Source organism: Populus trichocarpa, chromosome 17, assembly GCF_000002775.5.
Source record: "Populus trichocarpa isolate Nisqually-1 chromosome 17, P.trichocarpa_v4.1, whole genome shotgun sequence".
Classification (NCBI taxonomy): Eukaryota; Viridiplantae; Streptophyta; class Magnoliopsida; order Malpighiales; family Salicaceae; genus Populus; species Populus trichocarpa.
In genome coordinates this window covers 290715-303674 of record NC_037301.2, presented here as the reverse complement: position 1 = coordinate 303674, position 12960 = coordinate 290715, and the positions used below count along the sequence as shown (strand labels likewise).

The following is a 12960-nucleotide window of genomic DNA, read 5'->3' as shown; positions in this document are numbered from 1 at the left end:
TAGTTGAAATGGAGAGATGGGAATCTGAAGCTGCTGAAGGTGGTATTTATAGGAAGTTTGGATATAGAATGCATGTGGAGATTTATTATTGGGTATTTGAAAATATAAGGCAAAATCCATATTCATCTTTTAATTAAGTTCTTATTACCCAAAAATCATGGCCTTAATCTCACAATTTTTTCTCTTCTTGCGCGTAATTCTTTCACTTTTCGTGTTTTTGATGGGACACAAGGGATGGCATAGGTTTTTACATGTGCCTAAATGGAAACAGTATACTTTTTATTTCCTTTGTTCCCATTTGAAATCACATTAGCTTTTTGGTTTTTTTTTTGTCTAAATTATTCTACTCATAAAAAATAATAATAAAAATAAAATAATATTTTGTGTAAAATAAAAGGCTTAACCTAATGTAGCATTCCTCTCTTTCTCTGTCAAGGCAACATAAAAATGATGATATGTAGACTATACTATATATAATAACTACAAAGTAATTATAATATTTTCTATAAAATAACACATTTCATGATATCCTATAGCATTGTCCATTAACTCTTGTTAACCAATTTTAATTTGTTTTATTAAAACATTTGTTGTTCTTTTTTTCTTATGTCCCAAATATACTTAAAAATACTAACAAGAGGCCAAACATAAGGAAATAGATAATAATTTACTCAAACTTCTTTTGAATATTGCAAATCCATTGGTTTCTGTTTTAAACTAGCAAAGCAAGGCAGCATATTCTACTTCGACTTTACATATTGCATATGGAAGTTGGGTTGTAAGTCTATGGGTTGGAAGTTGGGACCGAACCAATCAATAACCAATGAGCATATGTGCAGCCTTCACTAACCATTTTTTCTCCTTATCTCCATGCATGTTTCTTTTCACGGCTTTGGTGGCTTAATAGTTCTCATGAATTTTCGGCAAGATGCTCGGGACAGGTTCTGAATATTAATTAGTATTTAAATTTTGGAATAATTAAGGTTGTTGTGCAATCACATGCATATATAGTTCAGAAACCAAAATTCCTGTGTGATCAGCCTGAACAACAGACGGACAAGGAATGGCCTTTTGGTGCGTTTTTAGTGCTTGTCTTCAAAACACACACACAAACACAAACACATGCATTCACAGCAATGCTTGATGTGTGAAAGGCGCTGGACGTAGCTTACTCGATGTTCATGTATCAACTCTTTTTGAAGACTAACAACTTGTAAAGCATGTGCGTAGCCACTTTTAATTTGGTCCCTATTCTTGCCTAACTTTAATAAATCAATCCAAAATGACTTAACCTACTAGGAGGTCAAGAGATCAGTAACGTGATTATCATTAAGTCAATTTCTCTTGTCAGATTAATATAGCTGATTTCAGACTTGAAACTGTTTTCAACTAATTCAGAGTGACAAGTAACCTCCTCATGGATCGGAGCAGGCCAACCTATGTAACAAGCTTTCCACATGGGGTTTCTTGTCTTGTGTTCCAATTTCGAAGACGGTAAAAAGAGACTACTATATTGACAAGCTGATGAGAAATCAAAGTTTGCATCTTATCTTGACTCCACTTATATTTGTTCCCATAACTGTCAAATTCTTGTTCAAACTTTAAAAGCATAGTTATAAAATCAAATTGGGTTTTTTTTTAATCAATTTTTTTTTATCAATGTTGTTTTTTATTTTAAATATTTTGATTTTAAAAAACAAAATTCTTGAAGCGATATTAAGTACTTGCCAACTCTTAGACCAACTCATCTAACCCGATCCAAGTCTCGAACAATTAAGTCATGGGAATTGGGTTTTCTAACCATGCTAAGAAGTTCGATCATCTGTTAAATTAAAAAAAAAAAAAGTGTATTTGTTTGCCTTTTCAAATGCAATCGATATAGCATGGTAGAAATGATTAATGGATTTCGAACATCGATCCATCCAGATTTGGGTAATTAATTAGCTAAACAAAATCAATGGGGGATAAGTGCAGAGTGAAATCAGTTATGTTTCTTTTCTAATAATTGAAATGGCTCACGCATATTTGAGGCCTTATCCTTCTCTCGTTTCTTTTCTAATAATAATAAAAAAAGAGTGAAAGCAATCGAACGTCGATTCATACAGAAAAAGTCTATAATTGAATAGTTAAATAAACCTTAACAGTATAAATGGTCTCCAAATAAACTTTCAAGGATCGGTTGCTGATGAATTAAATTGTTCGTGCATGTTCTTCCATGTATAAATGCATGCCTCATCAATATGTGTGTGTAAATGAAATACCTTATCATCCACTGAGATTATACAATATATTAACAATTATATGTGTTGCCTCTGAACAAGTAAAGTTGAAAAAATCATATCGAGACAACTTTTACATATTTAATTTTAAATTCAGGCTAGATAATAAATCAGCTTGAAAGATTTTTTTAGTCAATTTCATTAATTTTTCCTCACTTTCATTCTCAAACTTCTTTATTAATTTTTACATATTTAATTTTAAATTCAAGCTAGATAATAAATCAGCTTGAAAGATTTTTTCAGTCAATTTCATTAATTTTTCCTCACTTTCATTCCCAAACTTCTTTATTGATAGGTTGGGCTACTTTGCACTGGCCAAGTTAATAACTTACATTTAAGCAATTTCTACATAGTTTAATTTTAAACTTAAAATAGGTAAGAAGTTGATTTGAAAGGTTTTTTTTTTTCTCATTTTCATTCTCATATTTTTTTTTCTAGGCAATCAGGTTATCTTTGTACCGGCCAAGTCAATAAGATCACTTAAAGTTAATTTTTATACGGTTTAATATTAAACATCAGCTAGATAAGAATTTAATATCAAATTATATTTATTAAAAAAATAATATAAATTATATATTTGAATCTCACGTTGCACAAAATTAGAGGACCATTTACAGATAAAATTTGTCTGAACCTTTTTGATACTGCACCAATTCGAGCAATGTCATTTATTTCAAGGAACGAGAAAATGTGATGAATGATGGGTTCTAAAACGCCCAACTGAGAGTGCTTGTTAATGGCCCAACTGATGCCTAAACAAGGTACGAAAGAAGGACCAAAACCTAACCATCTCCTCATCTTCCAACCAAACCCTCTCTTCTCAATGTCCAACCTAATCCTCTCTTGGCCAAACACAACCGAAGGTAGGAAATAAAGGAGGGGGGAGAAAATTCAATCACCGAACCCCTTCCAGGGCAAGTCAAACCGAACCCTCTCCAGCTTCGGTCCAACCGAACCGTGCATCTACGCCACCCTCTCTCTCCAATAAACAACATTTCAGATAAGCCTGTTGTAACCCATTTTTGGGTCCCCACAAAATATATATAAAAATATATAGCCAAAGGAGGTTAGAAAAATAACAGGAGGCAGAAGCGCTCAAAAAAATGGTTGGAAAATTGGTCAATGAGGTTAAAAATACAAAGATTGGATTTTTGACAGTATATTCTGGAAGGAGGAGAGCCCTGTTGAGAAGGAAAATTTGAAATTTGAGGAGAAAAGCCCAAATTTGGATGTTTATGGACTTAATTGGATTTTTAAATGAATTTATAGGAGATTTGATTGTAAGAAAAATTGATTTTTAAGTCAATTTGGGCTTTAATTAGAAGAAATTTAAGTTCTGGGGCCAAAATATATTTTTTAGGAATTTATTAGGTCAAATCAGGGGCCTAATTGCATAAATATTGAAGTTTAAGGGCCAATTGAGGACTTAATTGAGAAAATCCGAAACCAGGGACCAAATTGGAAGAGGCGCGTAAATGGAGGGGCTGGAATTAATTGATTCAGGGGCCTAATTGAAGAAATTGAAAGTTTTTTTGATCAATTAAGGGCTCAATTGCATAAATCAGAGGCCAAGGGCTAAAGTGAAAAACGCGGCCAACAAGAGGGGCGGAGACCGAAATTGGCAGGGGTGCAATTGAAGACAAAAAAGATGATTGAGGGCTGATGTGAACATTGGCGAATTCTGGCGCCATTTTTAAATGAAATGGCGCGTTTTCTCCAAAACGACGTCGTTTCATATATATTAAAAAAAAAAAAAAGGAGAAAGAGCAGAACGGTGTCGTTTTGAACGACACTGTTCATCTTTCTTCTTCCCCCCCGAACATGCAGCGGGGAAGAAGGAAAAAGGGAAGCTTTTGTTTGAATTTTTGGTCGGCCCCTCTCTCTCGCCTGGAGCCCACCGACCGGACACAATGGCCGACCACCCACCGCGCACTTGCCAGAAAACCGGGGAGGGGGGCCGAGCCTTGGCAGTCGCGCCCAATGGCCGACCGGCCGGCTGCTCCCCATGCTCCACAGCGAAAAGCCACTCACTTGGCTCTATAAATAACAACCAACACAGCAGCAATGGAGGAGAGAGAAAGGAACGGACGGGGGGAGAAAACGGAAAAAACAGAGGAGAGGGGAGGAGAACGAAAAAACCAAAAGAGAGAGAAAGGGGAGAGGAAGAAGAGAGAACCGAAAGAAAGGAAAACAGAGGGAAAGAAAACCAAAGAAGAAGAAGAAGAGGGAAGGAAACAGAGGAGAAGAAAAGAGGAAGAATCCCTCTCTCCGCCGCTTGAGACAGCAGCGCCGCTGCTTGGAGCCGCCGCCAGTGAACAGCGACACCGCTACCGGCCTCCACCGCAGCACCGCCAGCGACGCACAGCCTCCTCCGCGCCAGGTAATTCTTCTTCCTCCCTTTCATTACTGCATTTTCTTTTTTTTCCCTGCATGCAGAACAAATAATGTTCTGCATGCAGGAGGGCGGGGGGGAAATAATTCCCCCCGCCAGCGTTTGTTGCTGGGCCAGGCTGGCCCTGGCCCAGCCCAGTCTTCTGGGCCGGGTCTGGCCCAGAAGAGGATAATAGTTTTTTGGGGTTGAGTCCGACCCAGTCGGTTGGGCCGGACCAGCCCAGCCCATTTAATATTATATATTATATATATATATATATATATTATATTTTGTATTATTTATATATATATATTTATATATATACATGAAAAATTATAAAAATTCTGCAAAAATTATAAAAAAAATATATGTGATTTTGTTGTAATTTTATTACTGTATTTTGATTAATATCGGTTGGTATTTTATACTGTAAAGATACAAAATCCGGTATTAAAATACCCGGTTTTCATCAAAACATCCAAGATTTTCAAAATAAAAAATGTCTTTTGCTTTCAAAAATTTTCTAAAAATATCTTTGAAAATATTGTTGATTTTTCTGCATTTTTTTTTATCAAAGTGAATTAATATTTGGTTGTATTTTTATACCGTAAGGATACAAACCCAATATTAAAATACCCGATTTGCGTCAAAACGTACAAAAAATACATATTTTAAAATGTTTTGTTTTAAAATACGGCCTAGTCTCTCCAATATATATATATATAAATATTATAACATCATTTTTTCATATAACAAAGAAAATTTCAAAACAATATATGTATTAACATGCATTTTGGCTTTAATAACCAGTTTATTCAAGCCATGAGAACTAGGCCAATATTTCAAAAATTCTAAAAAAATCTTTTGGTCTTCTTTTAGTATAAGGGATTACGAATTTATACATAAAACGTATTCTTGATATTAAAAATATGTTTTTCTTACATAGACGTTTAGAACGGTTAGGTTTTACCCGATAAGATAAGGACCTCCTTATTGAGGAGAACTTTTCTTGAACCGTAGACGGACCAACAACTAGGAAACACCACGAGACCTTGAATTTTATCAGACAAATAAACGATGCAGCTTACCTTAGGTAGGGCGTATTTGGGGTGCTAATACCTTCCCTTTACGCAACCAGTCCCCGTGCCCGATCTCTGAGACCAGTTAGGGTTCCTAGTGACCAAAATACTAGGTGGCGACTCCCACACCATTTTTCACTGCTAAGAGACAAAGAATTCCTTGTCTCCCCATATTGACCAGATACATCCCCCCATTACATTTACTTTTACTTTTTTTTATGGGTGGACGATCGCCGCGACTTCGCTCACGTGCGACAAAGCCCATTGTCAAATATCTGTCTCATCAACGAGTTTGCCGATACAATAATTGACAACATATTTGGTCAGTGATTCTATCGGGGTGTATATTGGAACACTCAACAACTCTCTGTAATTCTTCACAAAAAAAAATTATTATTATTATTATTTACCGATGGAATTCTTATCAGTGTTCACCAAAATAGTTAAATAATTCTCTGTAATTCTCTAATGAAAATGTTAATCACTTATCAATGGGATTTTCATTGGTTTTTAAACAAATTGGTTTTTTTTTAAAAAATGTTATCAAACAATTTCAAATGAAATTAAACAACATAAAATAACTAATTTAAATTCAATAATAAATTTTATATAATGCAAAAAAAAATATTGCAAATATATCTATACAAGCTTTAACTACATGTGGAGGTTTCGTAAGGAGGAAAATCTTAAAGATTCAAAGAACCTCTATGTGTTCTAATGTTGATATTAATTCTCATCAAATTTTGACAACATAATTGATATCCTTAAATAAATAATTGTACTGAACAAATTTGGCTGGAAGAATTATAAGCTCCTTGTATAATCTTGTCCTTCATTTTCATTATTATTATACATGTAGATAGATAGATGTATAAGACATAGACTAGATTATTGGTTTGCATTATGTAGCGGGTCGAATTCATTTTTTTTCAATGTAAAAAAAAAATATCTAGGCGTTGATAATATATTTCTAGTAAAAAAAATTTTAATCGCGTGGGAATTGATTTAATGTAACTCGTTTATTTTTACGGATCTAAAGACAACCCTAAAAACCGTTAAAAATATAATTTGACTTAAATTAAATATTTAAGATGAGATATTTTTAATTAACATGGAGACGGCAACTTGAGTCAACCTATTCTAATGATAATTTGAGTCATGAATGTAGGATAATCTTATAAAAAATAAATTAAAAAATTTATGAAATTCAATTCTCAATAAATCTAGTGTTGAAGAATATAATTAAAATTTTAAAAAATATATATTAGAAAAAAAATAAAAATAATAAACTAAGGAAAAAACACTTTTTTTCTGGTTTATATTATCTTGTGATGAGCAGTGAATATGCATTTATGATGTTATTTAGGAATGATGGTTTTGCATAAAACAATTATTTACAATTTCATCAACAATGAAATGTGCGTGCCATCAAGAAACAAGCACTGCCTCCTAATCTTCATAATTGACAAGCTAAAATATGCAGTATTTTTATTTATTTTGTAAATAAAAATCTATCCTAGAATAGTTTTAATTAAAAATATATTTTAAATTAACTTTTTTTCTTCTGTTTTCATTGGTTGTTTGCCATTAATTTCTCACAACAGACTCTTCTCTTCAGGACAATCTCGGAGTTATCAACAGATCGTATCATTACTCTCTTAGAGCTTGGCGGAGATAATGGTAAAAGTTGCTGTTTTTTTTTTATTTGAAAATATATTAAAATATTTTTTTATATATTATTTTTAATATTAATATATCAAAATAAAATAAAAATATTAATTTGAATTTGGAAAAGTGCCTTCCAATAACACTCCCAAAGAGTGCTTTAGCAATGAGGCCATATCTGTATTGTTTCACTTACAAAACCAGAAACAACGATATTATATAGCATACACACATCTGCTGTTTCACTTTGTTTCTGCTGACTCCAGCTCAATGCTATCATCACCTTAATTAGCAGCGACTAGTCAGTTGATCCAATAGCTTAGGATTTTGGATGAATCTCTCTCTCTTCCTGAGAACCATTAACATTTGGAATGCTTGAAGCATCGTTGGCCTTTGATCTAGAATGGGATGAATACAGCTAGATGCGATCTTCAGAAAATAAAGTATTTCACCATCAAATCCTTGACCAAGAAGAGATTTATCAACAGCATGATAGAGGCCAGAAGAACTGCTCGATAGATGAGCGATTCGTTCAAACAAATTATCCTCTAGAGTGTGAGATGATTTACTGTTATGGTCAGGATCATGAACTGCAATTAGCTCAAGAAGAAGAATACCAAATTGATAGACATCCTGCTTGATCAATTCCATTTCACCTATCTTACGACTTGCAATTAAGCCCTTGTCATTTGAGTTCCTGTGCGTTGCCCCTCCAAAATTTGATATCTTCGGTTCAAAATATTTATCCAGCAAGATGCTCCTAGAGCATATGCCAAGATGAACTATCAGGAAGTTGTTAAAATCATGAAGCCATGCCAAGCCTCGGGCTACTCCGATGGCGATTTTAACCCTGACATGCCAATCCAGTTTTTCAGCCTTGCATTTCACAGGATGTAACCAATCATGAAGGTTCCCATTTGGCATATATTTGTACACCAAAAGCCTTTCCCCGGATTCTATGCAGAATCCCAGTAGTGGAATTATGTTCATGTGTCTGAACTTGGCTAGAATGATTAGCTCAGACCTGAACTGTTTCCCTAAATGTTGAGAGTCATGTAACCTCTTAACTGCAGTGAAACAATCATAAGGGCGCGCTGCCCTGTACATTGTCCCCGTCTTTCCGACTCCGATGACATTGTCTTGGTCAAAACTGCGAGTTGCAATATTGAGTGCCGCGAAACTTATTCTTGTGACCAACTTCTCCAACTCCGAATTCTGTTGATGAAATCACCAATGAGAATTAGTGAAAGATGAACAACGCTATTTTACACAAAAAAAAATTGCTAATTAGAATTATTCATAAGATTGTCATTTGTCAATGAGCCATAACAAAAAACAAAATGATCTCAACAGTTTACATGCACAGAATGAGAGAGTTGACCACTTTGCTGCCTCCATATCTGAGCCCCACAGCTGGTAATGTTAAAAGTTACAATCCAGATTTTTCTATCATCACTGCCTTTCTCCCTAGATCTAGAAACCTCATGAAAATGTCTCGAGAACTTTCCTCTAAAAAATCTGCTCATCCTTGTCCAAATTAGAAGAGTATCTAAGAAGCACCTACACTATCATATCACCGACATAACATTCCTATAAATCTCTTGATTTATCAGCTATCTTCTTATTCTTACTACCCTTATTTTAGATGGATCGAAGGCAAACAATAGGATACAAAAACAATTACGATTGAAACAGCAGATAATGCATATAACCAACCACAAATCCACTTTTGAACGAGTGGAACAAAATTCTTTTATGTGTCCTTGGCAGGGTTTTGAAGGCCTACCACTAAGTCCAGGGTTGATTTCTACCAAGAAGTTACTATTTAGAATTAAAAATATTTTTCTAGTACTACCAAAAAATTATCAAATACAAATAAAAAACACTAACATAAATTTTGTGTTAGTAGATTGCAATGAACTTTACCGACGAAGTATTCTCTCTATGTATCAATCAGTAAACACCAATTGAAATATTCTCTCAGTATACATCCAGGAATTACAGTGATAAAAGAAAGAATTGGAAAAAAAAAAGCCAAAATATACGATGACATGTCATTTTTATATACATAATTAATTACAAATAGGTTAATTCCACCGGTAATATTTCTTCTTCTCCTCTCTCATTTCTTCTTCTTCCTCTATTTTTCTCTACAACAAACAGCATACTCCCTCATGTTTTTCCAAATCAAACTTTTACTATAAATTCAGTCAGCCAAACACTTAGTTTGTCAACATTCATATTCTAATTCAAGTTTTATTGAGGATTTCCTGCTTCAAATAAGCAAAACCATATATTTTTTATTTGAATTAAGTTTTAAAATATTAATTTTTATTGTATATTTTTGTATTATATATATTTTGTTTGGATGTTTACTTGTTTTATAACTTTTTCCCATAGAAATTTGTTTTATGAATGTATGATTTGTATATGTAAGGATTTGTTTGAAATTTTATAAAATTATATTTGTTTGTAAATTAATGAAATTTATTTTGAATTTGTGACGTAAGTGTTTTGTGAAGAAATGAATAATAGCTTATTTAACGGGCTCGTTTTATGTTTTGTCAATTTATTGTTGAGTTAAAATTTTCATTAAATATATAGAAATTTGAATTTATGTAAATAATTGATAATGAATTAAAAGGACTATTAAAATAGATTGAATAAGTTTGAGTTAAACCAATATTTATAAATTTATTTAGTTTACGTAATTAATTAATACATGTTGTCAACAATATTCTATATAGGTTTGATATAAGTAATTGATGATTATTCATGGATGTATCAAGATTTATCTAAAGGGTTGTGAATGATGGAATATTGTAATGAGGTTCAGGATTTTATTAATTACGCACTATCTAATCCAAGAAATATTAGGGAAAACGGTATTAGATTTCCATGTAAGAGGTGTAAAAATAAAAATATTTTTTAATCTAGATGTTGTAACGATGCATCTTCTACAAAAAGAGTTCATAAAAAAAACACTTGTGTTGGTTTTCATACATAAAACCATATGTTCCTCACGAGACCATGGTAGAATGGATGGTTGAGTCAACTTCTAGCTCTAGCAATGTGCATGGAATTTTAGATGACAATAGTAATCCTTAAAGGAATATAGTTATAGATGTGATGAAATAAATAAGGGTTATGCAAGTGAATTTTCAATTGTAGATGAAGAACCTAATACAGATACGACATGATTTTTTTTTTATCTTTGAACATAGTCTAATAAACCATTATGGGATTAGGGCACAAATCAGAGTGAATTATCGGTTGTTGCACATATATTTACTATCAAGTCAAATCATGAGTTGAGTGAGGCTGGTTATGACAAAATTATTAAATGGGTAAAAAAAAATTTATCTAAATAAAATAGATTGAAAGAGAACTTTTACGTTGCTAAATCCATGATGAAACCACTCAACCTAAAATACTAGAAAATTAACATGTGTCCAAACTTCTACATTTTGTTTCAATTTTTTTGTTTAATTTCAATTAAATGTATAGGATTAATTTCAATTATTATTTTAGAATTTTGTAAATTAGGGTTCAATTGGTTAAATATATTGATTAATTTCATGTTTTTATAATTTGTGGTTTGTGGTTTATGGTTTTGAGTTGTTGAAAATTAAGAGTTAATTGATATAATTTGGAGTAGTTATAAATTAAAGATTTATGAAAATTTTTATTTAAATGCCAAATTGGGTTATTTTTTATGTTTTAAATAGTATTTAGAAATCCATGAGCTGTGTATAAATGTTGAAATGTGGAATTCTGAAAAGTAAGTAAATAATATTACAGGAGAGAAAAAACAAGACACTTTTACTATTTAACTTGAAAAATTAACCAAACAATTGTACACTAAGGTAATATTGACAAACTTTAGAATTTAAAAAAAAAATCTAAAAACTAGTTTGATTACAAGTTGAGTGAACTCTTCACACAGTGACAAGGAAACAAATTGGATAAAATTAATTGGTTTGTGGCAATCAAATTTAAATTATTATGTATTTGCAGTATTAAAAATTATGGGTAGTCTCTCGTATATGGAAGGTGCTGTCAAATTTTTTAAAATATGAATGAATTGCAGTATCTTAATCATTTAATTTGTGTAGATGCCTAAGAGAAAGTGAATAACACATTGTACAGACAAAAATGATACTAGTTTTTCCAACAACGCTTCTGACAACCATGAGTTGTTAGGTATCGACCAAGATCCGACACCTAAGACACATGCAGCCACTCTCGACACTGACGCATCGAGTACGCGATACCGCCACGTTGAGGGGTGATCCCTTCACAGCGGGATTCATTTATCCAAAAGGCTCAATGAAAAAATGATCTTTCAATGTAAGTTTATTTTCCCTTTACAACGATATGTATATAATTTTTTTTTAAAAAAATAATTTCAATTAATGAATGTAATTTTAATTTTAAGTTTACAAACATTAAGGGTGTCAGAACCATATCACGATCAACAATGAGTTAATGTGTTGTTTTGTTTGTGTTGTGTGGTACTTTAATTAAGGACGTGGACTAGAGGTTTCTCTTTTTTTTGGCTATTTCTGTAATGAGTTAATGTTTTGGTCTGTGATCTATTCAATTAAGTTTGCAACGATCCATGGTCTTGGCGACTGAAGAATATTGATTTATCCTTAATACAAGCAACTACATATATATATATCATCTTCATAATAATAATAAATAAATAAAAAAAGCTAGCAAGAAAAAATATGATGATGAAATGAAAATCTTATGGGGATACCTGCACGTTGGCTTCTTTTCTCTTCTTCTCTTGCCTTTCCATCAAAGATGTCGTCATTGGTGTCTTCATCATCACCCCATTCCCTTTCCTCTTGAGGAGACGAGCCCAAGGCACACAACAGAACATGAAAATAGTTAAAATGGAAACTGAAGAGAAGACATAACCTATTAAAAACCCACTTTTGAGTGAAGATATCAACTTTTTCCGATGTTCATGATCATCACTCCCGTAGTTGTTCTCTTGTAAAGAACTGTATCCATTGCCGGCAACACCAAGGATATGAATCAAAAGAAGAGCAAGTTTTGCACCACCCACAGCCATTTTGTAGATAGCAAAACAGCAGCAAATAACAAGAGATCGTTCAAGGTTTAAGCTAACAATGTATAGAAGCTCTTAATTTTCTACAGCATTTTGTTAGATAAAAAGAGATGATCATTAATTGAACACGTTGAGGAGATGCATTGATTTGTTAGTCTATTTCTTCAAGTCAAGAAGCCAAGTCTCCTGCATCAAATTCCAAGTTCATGACGGGACAGTACGTCAAGAGAGAATGGATGGCCCTATAGGACTCCAATTTCCACGAAAGTGTGGGAAAACAAATTAGTCATAAAAGTTAGGTGCTGATTTATTACTTCTTTGTCTAGACTTATTTTTGTTTTTTTTTTCTTTTTTTTTTAATAGAAGTATTTGCACGTCATTCAACTTAAATGTTAATTGAGATTAAATTTTTAATCCGAGCAATTTTAATAATACTTAGTATATTTAATAATTCTTTTCGATTGTGATTTTGAAGGTTAAACT

The 12960-nt window shown here is 32.6% G+C and overlaps 1 protein-coding gene across 1 annotated transcript; it reads right to left on the bottom strand.

Moving 5' to 3' along the window:
• Positions 1–7504: 7504 nt before the first annotated feature.
• Positions 7505–12637, bottom strand: LOC18106720 (probably inactive leucine-rich repeat receptor-like protein kinase At5g48380). The gene is made up of 2 exons (XM_052448390.1): positions 12160–12637; positions 7505–8609 (listed from the first exon to the last, which is right to left on the bottom strand). The coding sequence occupies exons 1-2, from the start codon at positions 12478–12480 to the stop codon at positions 7683–7685; spliced, it is 1248 nt and encodes a 415-aa protein (XP_052304350.1). The 5' UTR covers positions 12481–12637; the 3' UTR covers positions 7505–7682.
• Positions 12638–12960: the final 323 nt, after the last annotated feature.

Excerpts from the sequence above, each read along its gene's own strand:
- LOC18106720 (XM_052448390.1), bottom strand. The coding sequence starts at position 12,480 with ATGGCTGTGGGTGGTGCAAAACTTGCTCTTCTTTTGATTCATATCCTT. Across the intron at positions 8,610-12,159 it reads GAAAAGAAGCCAACGTGCAG|AATTCGGAGTTGGAGAAGTT; the intron begins GTATCCCCATAA and ends TTTCATCAACAG.